The sequence below is a fragment of the Delphinapterus leucas genome, chromosome 2, assembly GCF_059928025.1.
Source record: "Delphinapterus leucas isolate spDelLeu-1000000601 "Yukka" chromosome 2, BTC_Dleu_Yukka2, whole genome shotgun sequence".
Taxonomy (NCBI): Eukaryota; Metazoa; Chordata; class Mammalia; order Artiodactyla; family Monodontidae; genus Delphinapterus; species Delphinapterus leucas.
Window position 1 is genome coordinate 40526998 of NC_143130.1, and position 22622 is coordinate 40549619.

General features: G+C 47.1%; 1 protein-coding gene across 3 annotated transcripts; it reads right to left on the reverse strand.

Moving 5' to 3' along the window:
- Positions 1-1220: 1220 nt before the first annotated feature.
- Positions 1221-21457, reverse strand: VPS33B (VPS33B late endosome and lysosome associated). 3 transcript variants are annotated; one of them, XM_089906799.1, is made up of 25 exons: positions 20489-20558; positions 20034-20088; positions 19410-19413; positions 17237-17317; positions 16793-16854; positions 15294-15343; positions 15031-15098; positions 9509-9554; positions 8347-8441; positions 7945-8049; positions 7448-7544; positions 7146-7223; positions 6728-6801; positions 6340-6426; positions 6086-6176; positions 5797-5871; positions 5484-5548; positions 5308-5362; positions 4346-4392; positions 3626-3758; positions 2931-3004; positions 2337-2438; positions 2107-2182; positions 1888-2004; positions 1221-1593 (listed from the first exon to the last, which is right to left on the reverse strand). In XM_089906799.1, the coding sequence occupies exons 1-25, from the start codon at positions 20541-20543 to the stop codon at positions 1514-1516; spliced, it is 1872 nt and encodes a 623-aa protein (XP_089762925.1). In that variant the 5' UTR covers positions 20544-20558; the 3' UTR covers positions 1221-1513. The 3 variants fall into 3 exon arrangements, with proteins under 3 accessions (XP_089762925.1, XP_022419734.1, XP_089762924.1); XM_022564026.2 differs by lacking the exons at positions 19410-19413; positions 20034-20088; positions 20489-20558 and adding an exon at positions 21014-21452; XM_089906798.1 differs by lacking the exons at positions 1221-1593; positions 19410-19413; positions 20034-20088; positions 20489-20558 and adding an exon at positions 21014-21457 and having other exon boundaries at positions 1893-2030.
- Positions 21458-22622: the final 1165 nt, after the last annotated feature.

Here is a 22622-nt window from a genome sequence, read left to right on the forward strand (position 1 = left end):
CAGAAGCATTTAGAAATAATGGGTAAGGGGACCAGCTGAATGTGGGGGATAAAAAGAAAAAAATCTGAGGTCAAAGATATAATTTCTTTTTTTTCTTTTAATTTTTAAAATTTTATTTATTTATTTGGCTGCACTGGGTCTTAGTAGCAGCATGTGGGATCTTTGTTGCCGCATGTGGGATCTTTAGTTGTGGCATTCGAACTCTCAGTTGTGGCATGCATGTGGGATCCAGTTCCCTGACCAGGGATTGAACTCGGGTCCCCTGCATTGGGAGCATGGAGTCTTAACCACTGGACCACCAGGGAAGTCCCAAGGATATAATTTCTTGCATGAACAAAACTTGGGTAGATGATGAGAATGTCAATTAAGGAAACAGAGGAAGAGGAGCAGATTTAGGGATCCCAAGTGGGGACACGAGGTTCAGTGTGAGAGTTTATTTTAGACATGCTGACTGTGAACTGACCATGGAACGACCAGGTTGTAAATAATCACGTGAATCTCAGCAGTGAGATAAAAGTTTGGGATGGGCAAGTGGATAACAATAAAGGACAGAGACAGGAGATGCAACAAAGGAGGACACACAGAGAGAGAAACCAAAGGAGATGGAAGTGCAGCCTAGGAGAATGCAGGAGGACAAAGAAGTGTGTCATGGAAGCTGAATATGAGAATTACAAGAAGGTAAAGGGGATCATCAGTGAGATCAACTTAGAAGATGACCACTAATAGATGTGGTTAGTGTTCACAATTTTTAAAGGGTAAAGGGAAAGAAAGGTCACTAGAATCAGCACTTAGGAGGGCACTGGTAACCTTTACAGGAGCACAGTTTGCCAATGCCTGAAATTGCTCTAACAAGGGACATAATTTTTCATTCTGCAATAAGAAACAAAAGGCTTAAAATTCAAGCGACTCCTTAAGTTAAAACAATAGCAAGCTCATTTTTTCTAAAGTGTAATGAATCACAGAATTTTAGAATTGGAAGGGTGCAATCATCTAACTGGTACTGATCATCTAACTAATCCTCATTTTACGGTTGAGGAAAGTCCAGTACAGTGCAAGTTTCAAGGAAGAACCAGACCAGTGCAAGTTTCAAGGAAGAACCAGACCAGGCCCAGAGCTACTACCCAGTCCAGGCTGTAGAATACACGAAGCCCCTATGTAAAGCCCCCTCTGCTTCACCAGTATACATGGAAGTGCCTGTCTAGAACTAAACGTAATATTGATACATTGAGAGTAGAGGCTTTATTTACAATGATACTCAAACAGGATTTAGCAAAAGATCCTCTTCCTCCTTATTTCATCAGCATGGGCTGTACTTCATAAACAAAAAAGAAATATCCTGGGGGCAGGAAGTGAACTCTCTCCTCAGATATGTTCTCTAAATCCAAATAAGTTCCCTGCTCCCCAGCTCTTAGAAGCATAGTTGGTAGACATTTTATTAGCAGCTGGGATTCAAACTCCTGCATCCCACTGCGGAACATGTCCAGGGAAGACATCAACACTGGCCGGGAAAAGTTCAGGCTTTCACCTCACTCATGGCCTCCATAAGGCGAACGCTGTTGGTGACTGCTGTCGTCAGAAAAATGAACCTGTACCCTAAGGAGTCAAAAGCAACACCATACATGACTGAGAGCAGATTTAAGCCCCTAACACCAGCCATGTCAAGCCCCTCCAGTTCCACGGCCCTGGCTGGGTCAGAGCACCAGTTTATAGTCATAGATGCGTCAGTGCCATGCTCCTGGGCACAGCAACTTGCCATGCTTGGTGGAACTGGGCTTCCTGCTATTCAGCCCACAGCAAGATGGCAGCAAGTGGTACCCAGAGGCCATTAAAGAAGCCTTCTTGAGGGCTGCCCTTTGTCCCCCAGATCCCACGGAAGCCTGATCTCACCTTTCTCTCTGCCCAGGAACCGGAGGGCTGAGATCTCGGAGAATGTGCAACCACCCAAGAACACCACCAAGATGAGGCGCAGGGACTCACTGGAAGCCTTGTCTTCCTTGGTCATGTCTGCAAAGACCAGACCAGACTCAGCTCTTTACGGGCACTACTGGATGATGCATCCGGCCCTCCTCTCGGTTCCCCCCGCCCCCACTGGGCAAGGCCATGCACCTGTGAATGCCAGCTCACTGCAGTTGAGAAGCCGCACGACTTCGTCCAGGCCCTGCCAGCTTTGCCGCTCCAGCACCTGGGAAGGCACAAGCGCTAGTTTCAAGTCTAGCAGCAGCCAGACTGTCACATTTCTTGCTAGTCACTCAGGTAGTTAAAAGTTGGGCCAGGCCAGGAACTAAGAGAAAGCAGAGAGCATGAAATATGAACAGGAGCGAGCCACTCTTTCTCACCTGCTCGATGATTCGGCAGCTGAGGGGCACGTAAGCACCACTGAACACATACGCCATGTCACGTGGCACTTTCAGATCATACTCGCCATCCACACGTGGGATCTAGAGGGCAAAGGGGACTGTATGAGGCAAGTGACCACTCAGCCCTCCAGTCCTTTACAGGGTCAGAGAAAAGTGGCATACCCCTAAGAACAGTTCTTACTTCAACTAAAGTAAGAACCAGCAATAGCCTTGGAGGAAAAAAAAAAAAAGAATCCATAACCAAAGATGAAAGCTGTTCAGTGCCTGTTGATTCTCTTGAATGTGTTTCCATGCTCGCTGGAAAGAGGGACCCCTTCTGACCCTTCAGCGACATGGGACATGTCTGTCACTGAAGCGGCACTTAGTGTATTCTCTGACATTGGTAGGTGTGAGTTACGTGTTCATTAAATGAATGAACCTTTGTGTATTGTCTCATTATTAAGCTCATGCTATAATGCTACCACACAAAAGGATCTTTATAAAAACAAAATGACAGAGAGGTTTTTGTGGGTTCAAAGTACTTCACAAAGGACTGACCCCACTGCCTCCCTTGTCCACCCCTGTTCTACATACCAAATTCAGCTTCTTGCTGATGGCGCGGAAATTGCTCCTCTTGGCCAGAGAACTGAAGGCATCAGTAATCTTTCCTGGGAAAGAAATCTGCGCTGGTTTCATCTAAGGTTTATGGATTAATGATGCTGCCACAGGTGATACCACTCAGGAAATGACAGGACCCCCTCTTCTCAAACAGCAGGACCTATCACATCTGAAGATCCCCCTCAAAGCCATTCACCTACAGTTCCCTGGAACTGATTAAGACAATCACCACCCTTCTCCCACCCGCAGTCTTCCTCCTCCTACAGGGTACCAGCCCTCTACTAAATGCAATCTACAGGGTGATCCTAGTTTACTGGTTAAGTGTACGGCCTTTGGAGTTAAATCTGACTTACTAAGGGGCCCTGAAGAAGTCACTTAACCTCCCTAAGCCTCGGTTTCCTCATGTGTAAAATGGAGATAATAAAACTTACCACATAGAAACTTTGTGAGGATTAAATGAGAAAGTGTATCTAAAAGGCTTAGCACGTCAGTGTTCGATAACTGGAAGCTGCTCTTACAAGCAGCAGTAGTGGCAGTAAGGACAGTAACAGTAAGGAATCACTTTCTCCTTCCCCAGCTCATTCTCTCCCCACCAGGGTGCTCTGCCTATTGAGAGAACAGGCAACAACAGCCGAGGAGGGTGAAAGGGGTTACCTGTACTCCCTGCTCACCTGCAGCCTTGTCCGTCACCAACTTGCTCACTTTACTCTCCACAGCTGTGAGGGTGTCCCCCGGGGCCTGCTCCGTTAGGAGCCCAGCTCGCCGCAGATTGGAGAAGGTTAGCAGGTGCTCGGGGCCATAGCTCTGAAGAAAATGCAATTCAGCTCTCTACTGAGCATTCACCAAGGGCCTAGCACTGTTAGGTGATATGGAGGTGGGGGAGAGGATTATGCACTCTGTGTCCTGAGCAGCGCACACTTGTTTGTGGGGAAGATTTTCATATCAGAAATCACCAAATGCCAAACAAAGAATAAAAGCAGCATGGAACAATTAAAGATCACAGAAAGCTGTCGATGTAAGGAGGTGGGGAAGGCTTCACAGAGGAGGTAGGACTTGAGAAGGACCTGGAAGGAAAGGTGTATTGACGCCTCGCAAGGTGCTAAATAAAGGGAGAATCCAGGAGTAAGAACTCACCACTGGGTCCAACAGCTGAATTGTTCAAACTCCCCCCGCATTGGCCACATAAGAGGGGAGGAGAGTGAAACAAGGGTAGTGGGAAGGGTCTCTGCGTGCTGAAAGGTGACCATCCCCACAGCCTCTGAGAGGGAGGCCACATGGGGTGTGGGGTGATGGGGACAGGAAAGGGACCGTTTCTTCTTTTGCCTCTTTCGAAAATGTCCAATGACCTCCCTCCACCAAGTTCCCTCAAGAACACAGTCTCCTGGCCTTACCTGCAGATACTGGGTTTTCAGGGATCGGTAATCCTTGGGGATCAAACCTGAGGGTAAGGAAGATAAAGGTTCATGAGCCAGCTGAGATGCCCTAAGGTGTACAAACCAACAAACCAACCCTCGTCCCCCCAGCAAAAAAAAACCCTAGTGAGAAGGAAGGAGTCAGTACATAACGTTAACCTTGCATCCTATGCAGTTGATTCTAAATTGACTCCTAAATTTAAGCTTGCTTTTTGAAAGATATAGCCTGGATCTGAGAGTTCCAAGGAAGAGCCCTGAGGAAGGGACACTGAAACGAAAGCTAATCTAATCCGTAGTGGGGGGTGGGATGCGCCAGGAGGGAGGACAAGGGCCTTCCTGTGCGTTTCTCCCTGGCTATGGGCCAGTTTTCTGGGGAACTGCTCAACAGCTAGTGGGGAATAGGAAAAGTGTTCAAATGAGTTCCCAAAGTGCAGCCTTAGATGTTTTTCTCCACAGAGGTAAGAAGAAATGGACTTCCAACTATAATAAAGGGTATTTAGAATAAGCAAATAACATCTTTGGGTAGAAAGCAACCTTAAAGAATATTTGCCAACTGGAAGACTTCAACATTCAAAACAAGTTGCCACGAAAGGTTGCAGAATCTGAGCTTTTAAAATGTTTATGAAATTGGTTTTTCCTGGACTGTATCTTGATTATGAAATCTTGTTGCGGGTAGGAAGCCAGATGGAATGATGAGAGAAATGCCGTTCAGCTCTACCCCTTTGCAGTCCTACGATGGGACAGGCCATGTGCCGGGAGCGTTGAGGAGGGTGGATGTGGTCCTGTTTAGGGCTGGAACAATAAATTACCTTATGACCTGGGGATGTTTCACCCAAAACAAAAGCTGCTTTATTTTACAGGGGAAAGAATCCACGAGATTACAGGGAACTATCCCTAAGGTACAGCTTTTCAATCTGGCGTCTTTGGTCCCTGGGGCTCACCGTTCTCAGTGATGGACAAAAGGCACATGAGGCGAAGGCTTTCTATGGGTGACACCTGCACAGGAAGGAAGAGTCAAGGAGAATTCAAGTTTCATAACACACGCTCTCTCCTCTTGCTTCCGCTTGAGCCCCACCTCTAAACGCTGTTCCCAATATCTCCCCCCTTCCCGCCTCACCTGCCGGTCTATGTGCTCTTCAATGTAGTTGGTGCTCTCACGGATGCTGAAGCCCTCCAGCAGCGCTGCAAATAATCAGAGGAGAGCCTGTTACTGGGGGAGCAGCTCAGCTGTTGCCATCTATGCTAATGGGCATCTGGTCTCCCCATCCCTTTCTTCATCCTTGGGGTGGGTTAAGGGGCCCCCAGGGCTTCTAGCAGGAACCAACATTCCACACAGCCAGCGTCAGCTGGAAAGAGCCAGAGAGCATCTTTTCAGGTCAGGCTTGGACTGGGAGCCACGGAAGCAGAAGCAGGAGAAGTAGCCAAGTCACCATGCTCAGTCTTGATGAGCTCCTGGAAGTCCTGCTTGGTTTTCTTCTTCATGATGGATTCACAGGCCCCGATATCTGCAGACAGGACAAAAGGGGAGCTGACATATTCCTGGTTCTGGAAGAATGCCTCTTTATTGTCCAGAAGAATAAGGACCTCTTAAGGCAAAGTGCAGGAGCATTTCTTCACACTTTAGACCAAAGAAGAGCACTATTTTCCAAATGAACAGGGATCTCCTCCCAGATCTCCTCTGCAGGGTTCCCCTTGCCCTACCCTCAAGCTGAAACCTACGGAGACTCAGCAGGCGGTGCTCCTGCTTCAGTCCCTTGAGCTCCTGGGACACGAAGTTCTTCATCTGCTTTATGTCCATGCCTCTCCGGCGCTGTGGGGACATTCCCATGAGGTCAGCCCCTCTGCCCTCAGATGTGAGCAAACACTACCCTCCCTCAGTTCCCACCCACTGTAGCATCAGAAGGGGAGCCAAAGGGCAGCAGCCTGGGGAGCCACTGAGGAAACAGACGGAGGACCCGGGCTGGGAGCCTCACGTCATACTGGGCCTGCAGGTTCCGGGCCTTCTGGCTCAAGAAGCCAAAGACATTGGAGAAGTGCTCGTTACGAATCTCATTAAACACCTGCAAGGGGAATGAGACAGGAACAAATTACTATACAGACGCATACCTTGTTCCTTCCTGCCTCATCAGGGTAACAACAGCACAGGGAGACTGCTCAGCTATTCTAGCAGAAATACAAAGGAAGCTGAGCTGGTAACAGTAAGGACATGTCAAATCCCTGCTATGTGCTCTGGGTTGTGCTCTTAACTGGCTGGGTGTCCCTCTCTCCTGGGGACTCGGCCTCTCCTCCCAGTGCCGGGGCCCACAGCCTCATGGTGGCAGTGGCCCTGGGGAAATCCTCTGCCGGAACCCATGTGCTCACCTTGTCCTCGGCGTTGAGCAGCACCTTCAGACTCTTGTCAGAGGATGTGACTTCTGGGCCAAAGTCGACACTCCCTTCGAGTGCAGAGGAAACAGCTATGAGGATCTCTGATGAGTCCTTCCTTCCCCTCTCTTTCCGGAACTGCCATTAAAGGTCCCCCAGGGACTTCCCTAGTGGTCCAGTGGTTAGGACTCTGAGCTTCCAATGCCAGGGGCCCAGGTTCCATCCCTGGTCAGGGAACTAAGATCCCCCAAGGAGTGTCGCCCAAAAAAAAGAAATAAAGATTTAAACGTTCCCCCAAACTATTTGGAAGGCAGCAGTTCACTCCAAGCCTGGGTCTCTCCCACAAGTCCTGCACCCTCACCGTGGGAAGCCCCAGGAGCTGAGGACCCCTCCGTCTCGCTAAGATGCCACTTACCACACTTGACGCGGAAGGTGTCATCCACCAGACCCTCGTAAACCACCTGGGAGCAAAGTGCCGTCACAAAGTCCACGTCTGAAACCGAGATCCCTGACCGTGAGGGTCTTCCCCGATGCAGCCTCCCACCCAGTTTGCTCAGTATCCGCTCAAGTGCCTTCCATGGGGCCCAAGTGCCCACGCCCCCAGTCAACACTGGCATTCACAGCCTCAACTTGAGGATCCCAGCTGTGCCACCATGTTTCCCATATTCCAGTATCTTCTAGGGTCGACAGATGAGAGGAGTGCTGAGCATACTTCACCTCTGTCCAGGAGAAAGACATGTCCAATTTCTGGCCTTCGGCCCTTGGTTTCACCATCCTCCTCCTCTTCCAGTTTCCTCCACAATTCATGTGACATCTGTCAGGGCCCAAGACATTCGCAATCTTATGTCCAGGTCCCTTGTGCAGCCCCACACCTACAGAACCCAACCCCTTTCCATGTGATCCTTCTCCTTGACCCCAAGAGAGGAGCTAATTATTAACGATATTACCTCTTCTACTCCCACCTGTTCCTACCCCTCCCCATCCTGCCCCACACCAGTGAAGGAGTCTCTCCGCCCCCAAAGTTTTAGGGATGCTACCTAGAGGTCCTGGGCCCTTGCCATTCTGTTAGCCACACAAGTTCTCCCCTCTGGGGACCTACTCTGGAGCAATGAAAGCAAGGTAAAGAATATACCTCACATCCCAGATGCCCAGGAACAATCCTTGGTGCTTAGAAAACAAGTGAATAGGGGCTATCAGGACATAGAACTGCTCACCTTAGCACATCTGCCAATTCCATAGCAGTTAGGGAAGGGTCCATAGAGCGTGCTGAGGAGGTGCAAGGCCTGTGCCACAGTGTTGATCCAACACTGATCTCCTTCCTGCAGGGACCACATGGGCCACAAAGATATGGATCAACCCGACAGATCCATCTGGAAAGTGGATAGGCCTAGAAGCCCTGAGCAGAAAGGCAGGGTCTGGGCAACGCTTGCTAAAGTCCATTTTCATTGGCCCCAATGGAAGCCCCATGAACCTCAAGCAGTGGTATTCCGTCTCCAAATTACTATCACTCATGATAAATTATGAGTTGGATGAAGGTTGAATCCATATTTCTAGCCCACAGGACCCCATGTCTGTCCCGACTCCTTGATGCCAAGACCCAAGGGCCCTGCATTTACCAGGAAGTAGTCCCTGAAAAATTCTGGTAGTTCCATGCTCAACAGATCCACATCAAGAGGCAACAAAGAGAAGGCCCATTCGTCACAGCTCACATCTGTGGGTACAGAGAGCATCAGTCTCCCTGCCGTGGCTCCACATTAAGAGGGAAGCTCCACTACAGCCGTGCAAAAACTCCTCAGTGCCTGCCACACGCCAGGTACTGCACTGAGCACGGGATGCTCAGAGGTGAATAAGATACAGTCTCTGCCCGGAAGGGGCTCACAGGCTGATAAGGAAAGGAGACATGTACGTAACAGCCTGTAATACAGTGAGATCTCAGTGGTGTGTTTTCATTAGAGTGCCGACCAAAAGTGCTGATGAAACACTCCTTCATTTATGCATTATTGGACAAATACTGACGGAGAGCCACATATGTGTGGTGCTAGGCTAAATACTGGGGACATGGTGGTAAACAGAATGGACATGCTCCTGACCTCTGGAGCTGACAAGGTAGTGAGAGAGTACACACCAGACAAATCTAACTACAGTTATATGCTCCAAAGGAGTAAAACAGCAACCTATGAGCACAAATATTTCACGGATCTAACCCCAGCTACAGGCACAGGAAAGACTTCCCTAAAGAAGAGACATTTGGCTTAGAATTTGAGTATGATTTGGGTAGGCAAAAAGCTGTAGGGTGAGGAATGTTCTAGGCAACAAGAACAGGTGTGTGAAGTCCCCATGGCTGGAGGGTAGTGAGTCAGGAGAGAGGAGTGGCACATGAGGAGGCTAAAGGGCCAGGAAGGGGCCAGACTGTAGAGGCACAGGAGGCCATGCTGAGGATCCTGGGCTTTATTCTGAGCCACTGCAGGATTTCCAGTAGGGAGGACGGCGACCAGGTTTGTGTTGCATGGAGGATGGAGTGAGGAATGCACACAGGAGGGAAGGCACGAGTTTTGCTTGTGGGAGTCTTGGGAGGTAAGAAGAGAGCATCGGTGATTTTCAACTATAGCCCCACTAGTATTCTAATTTGGGGTCTTCCTTCCCATTCTCAGTACCCTCTCCTCCTGCCAGGCCAACAGGAATGAGGCAGGGAAAAGAAGGAGATGGGTACAGGGAACAACCATCACGGCCTTCTTCCACACGTCCTCCCCCTCTCCACTCATATCCGACTCCTCTCACCTCCATAGATGCCCTCTTCCTCAAGCACCATCTCGCACGCATAAAACTGAAAGAGAAAGGGGGGCTGATTAGTAACCCCCTTCTCCATTCTTTCCATTCTCTGGAGTTCCTCTGTGGTCACTGATGAGGACCACACTTATTCTTTTTTTTTTGCGGTACGCGTTCCTCCCACTGTTGTGGCCTCTCCCGTTGCGGAGCACAGGCTCCGGACGCGCAGGCTCAACAGCCATGGCTCACAGGCCCAGCCGCTCTGCGGCATGTGGGATCTTCCCGGACCGGGGCACGAACCCGTGTCCCCTGCATCGGCAGGCGGACTCCCAACCACTGTGCCACCAGGGAAGCCCAAGGACCACACTTATTGAACCCAGTGAAAAAGACAAAAGAACCCAGACTCTTAGATCTAGAAAGGACCACTGGAATCACTGGCCCAACCCTTTGTTTCCTTTTCAGCCATTTCATTCACTTATTAAGTCAATTGCTTTTTTCTCCCTGATTGACTAGAAAAGCTTTACAAAGGAGAAAGTATTCAGCTGTCAGGGAAGGGTGGGTCCTGCCAGCAGAGACGGGAAGCAGGGCATGACAGTGCTATAGAAACAGAGGAGGAGGAGCAGGTGGAGGTAAAAAGCAATGGTGTGGAGAGAGCAGGGATGGAGTTCTGGTTAGGACATGTCCATGGGACCTCTGCAGACACCGAGGGAGGTCTGGACAGACAGCCTTGGGGGCTAAAGGCACATACACTGCATTTAAAGTGGACAGCTTGTCCAAAAGAACACACAGAGAGAAGAGAGCTTAGGACAGCACTCTAGGGAACCAAAATTAAAAGGGTGTACAGTCCAAGACCGGGCAGAGAAGACCGAGAAAGAATACATAGAGAGGTGAGACTAGGAGAAAACAGCACCCCTAAATAGCACCTCTAAAGGCAGAGTTTCAAGGGAGAATGGGCAACAGTCTCAAATGCCAGAGAAGTTAAGTAGGAAGAGCATGACATAGACATCACTGGATTTGACAACGGAGATCTTAGGCGACTAGATTAAAACATGAAGGTGGGGGCTTCCCTGGTGGCACAGTGGTTGAGAGTCCTCCTGCCGATGCAGGGGACACGGGTTCATGCCCCGGTCCAGGAAGATCCCACATGCCGCGGAGCGGCTGGGCCCGTGAGCCATGGCCGCTGAGCCTGCGTGTCCGGAGCCTGTGCTCCGCAACGGGAGAGGCCGCAACAGTGAGAGGCCCACATACTGCAAAAAAAAAAAAAAAAAAAGGTGAAGGTGGATGTGGGGAAGCAGAAGCAGTGGCAGCAGATAATTCTTCAGTCTGGACACAAATTAAGGGAGAGTCGCTGTCAGGGACAAGAGATGAGGAGAGAGAACTGTTTAGAAGGGATAGATATGGTTGAAGACATAAAAGAGTCTACTTGATGAAGCAAGAGAGTTGAGAAAGCAGGCAGGGATGGGGCCAAGAACACAGGTGAGCCTCCGCTCTTAGATGGGGAAAGGCCAGTGTCTTGTCCTCCTTTTTTATTTTTTGTAAATTATTTTCTATTTTTTATTTTATGTTTTTCTGGCCATGCTGCATGGCTCATGGGGATCTTAGTTCCCCACCAGGGATTGAACCCACACCCTTGTCAGTGAAAGCACAGAGTGCTAACCACTGAACCACCAGGGAATTCCCTCATGCTCCTTTGAGACAGGTGGGAAAAGGGTGAAATATTTGGAGGTAATGAGGAAGAAAGTTGAGGGCACTTCTGTCTGATAATGATGATGACAATAATAATCGTGGCTGTGTATTATTTGTTTCACATGTACTAGGCATTGTTGTCAGTGTTTTAAAAGCATTACCTCTCTTGATCCTCATAATTACTCTATGAGGTGTGGAAGATTAATGCTAGGTTCGCCTTATTTTACAGTTATACAGAAGAGTCCTATTCATTCCTCATTCATTTATGTCGGTAAAACTGAAATCCTATAGGCCTTTTTCTTGGCCACGCCACGCCGCATGCAGCATGTGGGATCTTAGTTCCCCAACCAGGGATCGAACCTGCGTTCCCTGCAGGGGAAGCAAGGAGTCTTAACCACTGGACCACCAGGGAAGTCCCTATGGACCTACTTTTAATGCTAACTAATTGAATTCCATAGCCCAGTTTGAAAACTGCCAATCTTCATAGTTAACAAAGGGAGTCTCAGGAAGAGAGACAGATTTCCTCTTCCCTACAGCTACTAAGGAAGACATCATCCTATGATGGAAAATTAGGTCAAAGAATTTGATCAGATAGGGTGTTAGAAAGAAAAAATTCATGAAAATATCAATTTTCTTTTTCTGTGTGATATGGAGGCTTGCAGCATTATTTGAAACTGTTACCAACTTGTTCTATTCCCTGTTTAAACAAGTCTGTCCTTGGAAGTATAATCTGAAAAAAAGGTTCTTGTAAGACTCCAAAAACTAGAAATTACTGCTATAGCTCTTTTAATAACATTCAAAAGTATCCTGTAATTTTGATTGGTTATTTTACTCAATAATTTTCTTGCCCTAGTAATAATGTTATACTTGATATATTTGTATTCCTAAACAGGATAAATAGCTGTAAGACTGTGCCATCGGGAATTCCCTGGAGGTCCAGTGGTTGAGACTCTGTGCTCCCAATGCAGGGGGCCTGGGTTTGAACCCTGGTCGGGGAGCTGGATCCTACATGCATGCCCCAACTAAGACCCCACAGACCGCAACTAAAGATCCTGCATGCTGCAACTAAGACCCGGAGCAGCCAACTAAATAAATAAACATTTTTTTTAAAGAGGGACTTCCCTGGTGGTGCAGTGGTTAAGAATCCGCCTGTCAATGCAAGGGACACGGGTTCAATCCCTGGTCCAAGAAGATCCCACATGTCGTGGAGCAACTAAGCCTGTGTGCCACAACTACTGAGCCTGCATTCTAGAGCCCGAGAGCCACAACTACTGAACCTGCGTGCCGCAACCACTGAAGCCTGCACGCCTAGAGCCTGTGCTCCGCAATGAGAAGCCACCACAATGAGAAGCCCGAGCGCTGAAACGAAGAGTAGCCCTCGCTCGCCGTAAGTAGAGAAAGCCACCGTGGAGCAACGAAGACCCAACGCAGCCAAAAAATAAATAAATAAATAAATAATTGAAAAGTAAATAAATAAAAAATAAAAGCATTACCTCTCTTGATCCTCATAATTCTATGAGGTGTGGAAGATTAATGCTATGTGCTCCTTATTTTATGGTTACACAGAAGAGTCCTATTCATCCCTCATTCATTTATGTCAGTAAAACTGAAATCCTACAGGGCTACTTTTTTTTTTTATTTTTAAAAATTAATTAATTAATTTTATTAATTTATTTTTGGCTGTGTTGGGTCTTCGTTGCTGTGCGCGGGCTTTCTCTAGTTGTGGAAAGCGGTGGCTACTCTTTGTTGCGGTGCATGGGCTTCTCATTGCGGTGGCTTCTCTTGTTGTGGAGCATGGGCTCTAGGCACCTGGGCTTCAGTAGCTGTATCACGTGGGCTTCAGTAGTTGTGGCTCACGGGCTCTAGAGTGCAGGCTCAGTAGTTGTGGTGCACAGGCTTAGCTGCTCCGCAGCATATGGGATCTTCCTGAACCAGGGCTCAAACCCATGTCCCCTGCATTGGCAGGTGGATTCTTAACCACTGCGCCACCAGGGAAGTCCCTATGGACCTACTTTTAATGCTAAATAATGGAACTCCATAGCCCAGTTTGAAAACTGCCAATCTTCATAATTAACAAAGGGAAGAGAGAGAAAATTCCTCTTCCCTACAGCAACTAAGGAAGACACTGTCCTGTAATGGAAAGTTAGGTCAAAAAATTTGATTAGATAGGGTGTTAGAAAAAAATTCATAAAAATATCAATTTTCTTTTTTTCTGTGTGATATGGAGGCTTGTAGCATTATTTGAAACTGTTACCAACTTGTTCTATTCCCTGTTTAAACAAATCTGTCCTTGGAAGTATAATTTGAAAAAAAGGGTTTTGTAAGACTCCAAAAACTAGAGATTACTGCTACAGCTCCTTTAATAACATTCAAAAGTAACCTCTAGGGCTCCCCTGGTGGCGCAGTGGTTGAGAGTCCGCCTGCCGATGCAGGGGACACGGGTTTGTGCCCCATTCCGGGAGAATCCCACATGCCGCGGAGCGGCTGGGCCCGTGAGCCATGGCCGCTGAGCCTGCGCGTCCAGAGCCTGTGCTCCGCAGAGGGAGAGGCCACAGCAGTGAGGGGCCCTCGTAACGCAAAAAAAAAAAAAAAAAAATTAACCTCTAATTCTGATCGGTTATTTTACTCAATAATTTTCTTGCCCTGGTAATAATGCTACACTTGATATATTTGTTAAACAGGATTAATAGCTGTAAGACTGTGCTATCAATCTTCAAATGATCTTCAAAGGAAGATCATTGGTTCTTTCCTCTTATTCCTTTTAAATGATGAGAAAACAATATAAGCCTATGATTCCTCTAGACTTCTTAATAGAAACTGGAAGTCACCTCATTTAAAAGAGATAAGTACTATTATCAACTCCATTTTATAGATGAGAAAACTGAGACACAGAGCAGTTAAGTAACTTATCCAAGATCACACAGGTAATAGGTGCTAAAGCATGGATTCACAGCCAGACAGTTTGGCTTCAGTGTCTTTAGTCTTACCTACTGCTTCTATTTTCTTTAGAATTTTCTTGGGAGAATTGCAAAGGAATAAATCCCTGTCCTTTCAACTTTAATTTCTACCTGCTCCAAGTGTGGCATGCACTACTTGGTATAACTGTATAGTCCTACGACGGGCAATGTACAGACCTGGTACATCATTCCTCCCAATCAATCAGGTTGAGGATGTACCTACAATGCACCCCGTTGATGTGGGGATGACAGGGGAGCTTGATGGAATCGAGAAACGGAGATACTATGACAGATCACCTAACACTTACTGCAATTATTGAGGTAAAGATGGAAGAAACCTAGCATGGCTATGTTAATTCACTATGTGACTGTGGGCTTCAGTTCCCTCAGTTGCTCCAAGCTTAGAGAACATTTTACTGCACCCTGTGTAAGAAAAATCTCTTCCAAAGTACACTGGTATGGTTCTGATAACCCAAGGGCAGCCCAGCCACACGCCTTCGATGAGCATGGGGCGGGGGGTGAAGATTTATTGTGTTTGTTATTAAAGGGATATAGGGAGAAAGTCATTGAAAAGCCATAACATTGTGCACCATTACTATATAGGAATTGGTGTTAGAAGGGATACATAGCAGGTTCTACTTCAAAAATGTCAATCTTTTCACTTAAAGAAATCTATGTAAAGGACATCTCTCACAACTGTACAATCTACATTTGGGGCAATTTGATGACAGACTCTCTGCTACCTTAATAAAAAGATGGTGACAGGTATTTTGCTCAGTCACCTATAATTTGCTTTGAGGGAGATACAGCTATATAGTGTTGGCCCCTTACCCCTTCCTAGTCCCCAGTCCTGTTCTACCCGATGTCATTTCCACCAGGGTCCAAACTCACCTTCTGAGGACTGAAGATCACTTTGTATTTCCGAGTTCGGCCAGCCATTTTGTCAGCATTGACAAGATCTACAGACAGAAAGGATGCAACTCAAAAGCCATGGACCTTTGTTAGACTAGAAGTAAGGAAGCAGAGAGCCTCTACGAGGAGTATGGCCTACCCAAACAATTCTTTTCTTATTAAAGGGTTCTTATGGTCAGGGTCCTTAGACCTTCCCACCCTTTCCCAGGTCTTAGTTATAATGAACACCATGGCACACTCACTGGCAATGTACCGCATATTCTTGATGCGAGGTCTGACCAAGAAGCATAATCTATGGGAGAGAAGGGGGAAAAAAACCTCAGTGAAGAAAAATCATGAAGTTGGTGATAGCAGCTTAGCAGAAACTTAAACAATGCCAACTCTTTCATCATTTGCTACAGTTCTCACCGCAGCCAAAGCCCTGCCAGCTCTTTTGGCTCACCACATAAAACACACAAGACCCAGGACTTCCCTGGTGGCGCAGTGGATAAGACTCTGCGCTCCCAATGCAGGGGGCCCAGGTTCAATCCCTGGTCAGGGAACTAGAACCCACATGCATGCTGCAACTAAGAGTTAGCATGCCACAACTAAGGAGCCGGCGAGCCAAAACTAAGGAGCCCTGGAGCCGCAGCTAAGGAGCCCGCCTGCTGCAACTAAGAAGCCAACCTCCCGCAACTAAGACCTGGTGCAACCAAATAAATAAATAAAATTTTTTTAAAAATATGAGTATATAATTAAGAGTTTAAACACACACACACACACACACACACACACACACACAAGACTCCCCTCGATAAAACAGGTATATCGTGGTGGGCTGGGGGCACTTATTGGCCTTATGGTGGACCCAGGAGTTCCTGCTCTCAAATAATTTACAGTCTATTGGGCAAAATAAGATGCACATATGTATGGAGTATATTAACAATCAAGTGTTAAAAAACAATACAAGAAAGTATATAAAATAGTGTTCTTCAAACTGGGGTTCATGGATGTATTCTCCATGTATCTAGGAGAATTATTTCCTCTAAGGGAGGGTATACATTGCTTAAGTTGAGAAGTATTAATAATAAAAACAAACATCAGACAACAGGCAGGATGTGACTGTGTACCAGGTGAACAGGACAAACACTGAACCCCATGCAAATCTAGAGGAGGAGAAAATCACCCTGGAATGGCAACTGACAGCTGCGTGGAGGAGGTGGGGCTGGATTCTGAAGGCTGGATATTTGTCGCAAGAACAGTGAGGAGAGGAGAGAATTTCAGGCAGAGTGGGTGGAGTGGCCAAAAACACGGAGGTACGTGTGCAGAGCCTGGAAGCACGCAAAAGTGCGAGCTGAATAGTGGGGACATGAAAGAGACCAGGCTGGAAAGGGGGTGAGAGGCCTCCCTGGAGGCAGCCTTGGAATCTATGACGAACAATGAGGACCTCACTCGGTAAGTAAGGGAAGCCTTGAAGGTTCTTCAGGAGAGCCCAATGAAAATATTTTTGAAAGATTAATCAATCTGGTTAGAGATGGTAGATTGGGTTAAAGAGAGATGAGGACAAGGGAGGGAGAAACCGCAGAAAGGGAGACCAATTAAGAGGCTAAAGCATAACCTAAGGATGAATTTGTAAAAGAAGAGGGAAGCGAACCATGTCACAAACATCATGGTGCCAGATCTCGGCCAAGGACCAATCAAAGGCAAATGTGTAGGGACCTCCTCCAGCTTGGAGCCGAGACAGAGTCTCCCAGACACTCACTGTTCACTGGAGCTGAAGGCTGGCTTGTTCTCCACTTTGTACAGCTTGTCTACTTCATGTTGCTACAGAGAGAATCCAACAAAACAATGGACATAAGTGTGCTTGGAAACCCAAAGCCTGATACAATGACAGGGGTCTTCTGGAAGGGCTTCCTCCTATTTACACTAATTCTAGCAGTCAAAGTACCTCCCTGACAACCATCCCACTGAACCTTCCTCAAACTGTCAATAGAAAACCCCAAAATAAAACAATTCAAAAACAATACAAAGAGTATCAATCCCCCCTTGTCACCGTAACTCTGCCATCCCCTATTTACTGTAACTCTGCCATCCCCTATTTACCCTATAAGGGTAGTCACTCTTCAGTAATATGTACTGTTCATCAAAAGAAAAACTGCTTAATAGGAAAGAAGGGCCTGATCCACGTGGAGAAAGGGGCAGGTACCTTTAGGATGGAGACATTGGCGATTCGATCCAATGGGCTCATGAGATCTGCCTCAATGAACAAGTCCTTTTTTCCTGGAAGCTGAAGGAGACACAGTATCTTGGGTTACTCTCGGGTCACACAAGCTCCCTCGGCTGACAGCTCATCCAGCCATCCATTTAATAGAAGCACAGTCTCTGAGTTGGAAGGGCACTAGACCTCACCTACCCCAGCACCTTATTTTTTTTTTTTTTGCTGTACGTGGGCCTCTCACTGCCGTGGCCTCTCTCGTTGCGGAGCACAGGCTCCGGACGCACAGGCCCAGCAGCCATGGCTCACGGGCCCAGCCGCTCTGCGGCATGTGGGATCCTCCTGGACCGGGGCACGAACCCGCGTCCCCTGCATCAGCAGGCGGCCTCTCAACCACTGCGCCACCAGGGAAGCCCCCCCAGCACCTTATTAATTGCCTATATCCACAGCTGACATTTCTCTACATATTCACCTATTTTGTCTTCTCATTTTCTGTACCAGTGGAAAGATATTTCACCTTCTTTCTAAGGTTAAGTCCTTGTCACTCAACCCTCCTGCTCGCCTGTGACCTTGTTCTACATCATTGCTCCTCTACTCCACCGCCTCTTCCACTGTCTCCTGATAACCCAATCGATTTCCTGCTGAACGAAGCCAAACAAAACAAAAACACACCGTGTATCCTCCAGCCCCTCAACTAACTGCCAAATATCTCTTTAAATGGCATTTTTCTTCTAATTACAAAAATAACCTATGTTCAAGGCGGAAAACTTAACCCAGGACAGTCCTCACCCTCACACCCACTCTCTCACGCCAAATCCCTGTCTTCTGGTTCCCGCTGCATCACTCCTGATGCTGCCCTTTCATCTGTCCAGAGGAAGGAGAGGTCACACTGAGCAGAAGAGAGGGGGAAGTTGTTGAAAGTTTCCTCTCAACTAGGCTTTGACAAATGGATAGGATGTTGACAGTGATAGATTGAGATGGCAATCTAGCAAAGGCCAGGGAAAGAGAACAGGCTGAATGGTAAGGGCAGAACAAGCAATTCAGTTTGCCTGATGGGTAAGGTACATGTAAGGCAGTGGTCCTCAACCAGGGCTGATTTTGCCCCCCAGGGGACATTTGGTAAAGTCTGGAGACATTTTGGGTTGTCCACCTTGGGGCAGGGGGTGTTACGGGCATCTAGCGGGTAGAGGTTAGGGATGCTGCTAAATATCCTACAATGCACAGGACAGTCCCACCACAAAGAATTAAGCAGCCCAAAATGTCCATAGCACCAAGGTTGAGAAATCTTGATGTAGGGGAATGGTGTGAAACAAGACTGAAATCTTTGACAGGAATTAGAGCATGAAGCGTCCCAAATGCCAAGTTAGGGAGTTTGGTGTTGATCCTCTATGGAACAAGGAAAAATAGAAAGCTTTTGTACACTGAAGCATCCAATCAGCTGGGAATTTTCATTAGGTAAATCTGGGAACTGTGGGTAAAATGGATTGGAGGCATGAGAAACTAGAGGTAAGGACTACACTTATGTGGTTAATGCAACAGTCCAAGCAGCCCAAGGACTTCCCTGGCAGTCCAGTGGTTAAGACTCTGCGCTTCCACTGCAGGGGGTGAGGGTTCGATCCCTGGTCGGGGATGCGCGGCATGCCACGGGGTGCGGCAAGAAAACAAAAGACAAACAAGCAGCCCAAGCCTGTGGTAATGAATGAGGACCTGATTTAGGCTGGTGGTGATGTGAACAAAAATAGGTTTTTTAAGAGATACATGGAACATGTAATCGAATTTTTAAAAATACTTGAAAGAAATTAACAGTGTTAACAGTGCTTGTATCTGATGGTAGGGTTGTAAGTGATTTTTTTGTTCTTTACACTTTATCTTCTGCATTTTCTAGAATTTGTTAGTGCTATTTTATAATCACCATTTAAAAAGTCAGGTGTAGGGCTTCCCTGGTGGCGCAGTGGTTGAGAGTCCACCTGCCGATGCAGGGGACCCGGGTTCGTGCCCGGTCTGGGAAGATCCCACATGCCGTGGAGCGGCTGGACCCGTGAGCCATGGCCACTAAGCCTGCGCATCCGGAGCCTGTGCTCCGCAATGGGAGAGGCCACAACAGTGAGAGGCCCGCGTACCGCAAAAAAAAAAAGAAGTCAGGTGTAAGTTAATAAATATCCACAGGACTCAGCAACTGGTTTAGTTAAGTGTGAGGAGGGAAGAAGAGTCAAAGATGATTCTGAGGTTTCAAGCCTGAATAGCAGTGCCCATTAATAAGAATTAAGTCAGAGGAAGTTAGTTTGAAGAGGACATTACTGCACAGAAATCCACTCTGGCCACGTTAAGTCATCCTTGTGGGCAGCTCTTCCTCAGGTCATTCTATTTACAAGTTTCTATCCTTGGTCTCATTTACTCTCTTTCATGGGGATCTCACCTGAACTAGTGGTTCTAACTAGCATCTCTTTTCAATTCCTCAGACGTTTGTTGCGTGTCTTTCATGTGCCAAATCATAGTGCTACCACTACAGGACATATTACAGAGCAATAAAATATGGTCCCACATCCCCTGAGGTTCTCCCAAGTCCCCATCTTTACCCTAGCTGCAATTCTACCTTTCTATCTTCTGATGTTACAAGCAGTATTTCCTCCTAGCATCTTAACTTCATCCTATCCGAACCCAAACTACTCAACTTCCCCCACCAAAACTGTTCCTCTTTCTAAGTCTTTTTCTCATTTCTATTCAATGTTCATGCAACAAATATTTATTAAGCACATGCTAAGTGCCTGACTCTAAGCTAGGTACTCACTAGGCATACATGTTGAACAAAATAGGTATGTACCTGTCCTCAAGGACCTTCCAATCTAGTGGGGAATATGAACATTAAACAAGACTATATATGTAATCCATTAAAATTACAGTAATAGCATTACTTTCTTATTAGCTCAAGTTAAAAATGTCAAACTCAGCTTTGCTTCTCCCTTAACCTTTACGACCAATGAATGTCTTTGAGTCTTTGACTCAAAAAAACCCATCAATTCCTTTCATTTCCACTGCCACTAATTTTGCGTGGGCCTTTATTACTTCAGTCTGATCTATGGTCTCCTCACTGGCCTTCTTGTTTTGCCCATTTATCCAACTTCACAATGGCTATTACAATCATCTTCAAGTATTGTTTCATGTCACATATTGGGGAAAATTTTTCAGTAGCTGCCTAATGCTTATTGTGTAACTTCTCATCCCTCTCTTCTCTGTATTACATGCCTGTCCTTCCCTGGTTCCTCAACTTTGCTCCTACCAGTCCATCTGCCTGGAACATCCTCTCCCATCTCCAAGGAAAATATGCTCATCTTCACACTCCAGCCCCTTGAAACTCCTAGATCACTCCAGCTAGAAATGATTGTTTCAGGCACCCTAGCTATCACTCTTTCACCACATGATACCCTGTGTGTGGTAATTTGTGTTTCATACTGCTCCCACTGGAACGTAAGAACCCTAAGGACAAAGTTGTCTTAACCATCTTTCCATCCCCAGTGATGCCTGGCACTAGTGGTGTCTCCCTTGTCTGTATGAAAAAAAAGCGGGGGGGGGGGGATTTCCATTAACTCTCTGGCCAGATCGTCCCAAGTTTCCCTCCCTGAGTGCTTCATTTTGGACCTGCCACAGAAGCTCCAAGGACAATACCAAGGGCCAAGAGCAAGACCAAGGGAGCTCAGTAAGAAAGAACTATGCATCCAGTGAGTGCTGGCTGCTGATACAATAAAGGCCCCCAGCGTGGCAGGCACTGACCTGCTCCAGCAGATAGATGAGCTGGTCTCGGGCCAGCCTCTTGAGCATGGAGAAGTCAGGCAGCTCTGGGGCATCCGGCCGATGGGGAAAAGCCATGGCAGCGGTCACCTGGGCCGCAGGGTGGAAGAAGGGGGACGCCCTCCGCTCTGAGAAGGCCGGCAGCACCCCAGGGTAAGCGCAGGATGGCTCTCCTTCAGGTAAGGGCACGGACTTCGAAAGAGCCCCCGAAGGGGCCCTCGCTCCTCAGCCACAATGGAGGAATGAATGGCCACCTCCTGGCCGGACAGCCGCAGCCTCGGGGGACCTCGCCTCAGGCTTGCAGCCACTTTGTCCCACCCCACCCCTCCCGGTCCACTCTGCCGGTCCGCAGGATCTGGGTCTACACCTGCAGAGATACCCGCCTCCTGCCAAAGAGAGGGACGACTTCCTAGACCTCCCGGAAGTCCCGTGCACTCTACCAGCGCTTAGCGTACCCGGAAAAGGACGGCGTCCTGGAAGGGACATTTGAAAACAAGCGGCAACGCGTCAAGGTTCAGTTTCATTCCTGACCAGAGGCGAGTGTTCCTGTGATAAAACAATTATACCTTAAACTAACTTTGAGGGGTACACCCAATTCTCCTAGCTCACTCAAGCAAGCGATGGGCACTTGCTCGATTTTCAGAACTTGGTGAAATCGGCGAAACCAACTCGGAATCCGGAGGGCATTGATCACTGAGGATCTGGGCTGTCAATCAAATCTACTCCACAAATTTAGCTGCAGGCTGGGAGCTCTCTCGCTTCCGAACTGCGGGAGGCCAGACGCGTGGAGATGCGGGGCGCGTGTGAGGGGAGAGAAGAGGAACGCGTTAGTAGTCAATGGAGGCCAAGTCTCGCCAGCTGTGACCTTTCAATACGGAGTTTTGGCTCATTAATGCACTTCGTAGGAAAATGGGTAAATAAACTGTGGCATATTCATACAATAAAAATAACTGAATAAATGAAAGAAGCCAGACACGAGAGTGGCATCTGTATGCCATTTATATCAGGTTCTCGAACAGGAAAAACTATAGTGAAAAATTTCAGAAAAGTGATTGACTTTGGGGATGAAAATTGGGAAGAAAATAAGGGAATTTTCAGGGGTGATGGTAAAGATCTATATTTACCTTGTTTAAAAAAAAAAGCTTATGAGAGACATTATAATGGACAGATCGGCTGACAATACCTGAACTCACTAATCAATCGTGACATCACATCATCATCTCCTGGTGAGATGCATGGGAAACACATGTTAAACCTGATCAAGCCTCAGGATCTAATTACCAGTTCATAGGAAATACAGAGGGTAGTGGAAACACGATAAAAGACATCACAAGGATAAAATCAACCATGTCTAAAAAGCAGAAAATTATATGGGTCAAATAACCTGTCAAATGACAATGAGAAGAAAGTGGAAGGGGAAACTACTTTAGAATAAAAGACTTCTGGGACATAACAACACAATGCAATATTGCAATGTGTGGATTTTGTTTGGATCCTAATTCAAAGAAATCAACCAGAATATTATTAGGATATTAGCTGATAATAAGGAATTCCTAAAACTTTCAAGGTATAGTAATGGCTTATATGTCTA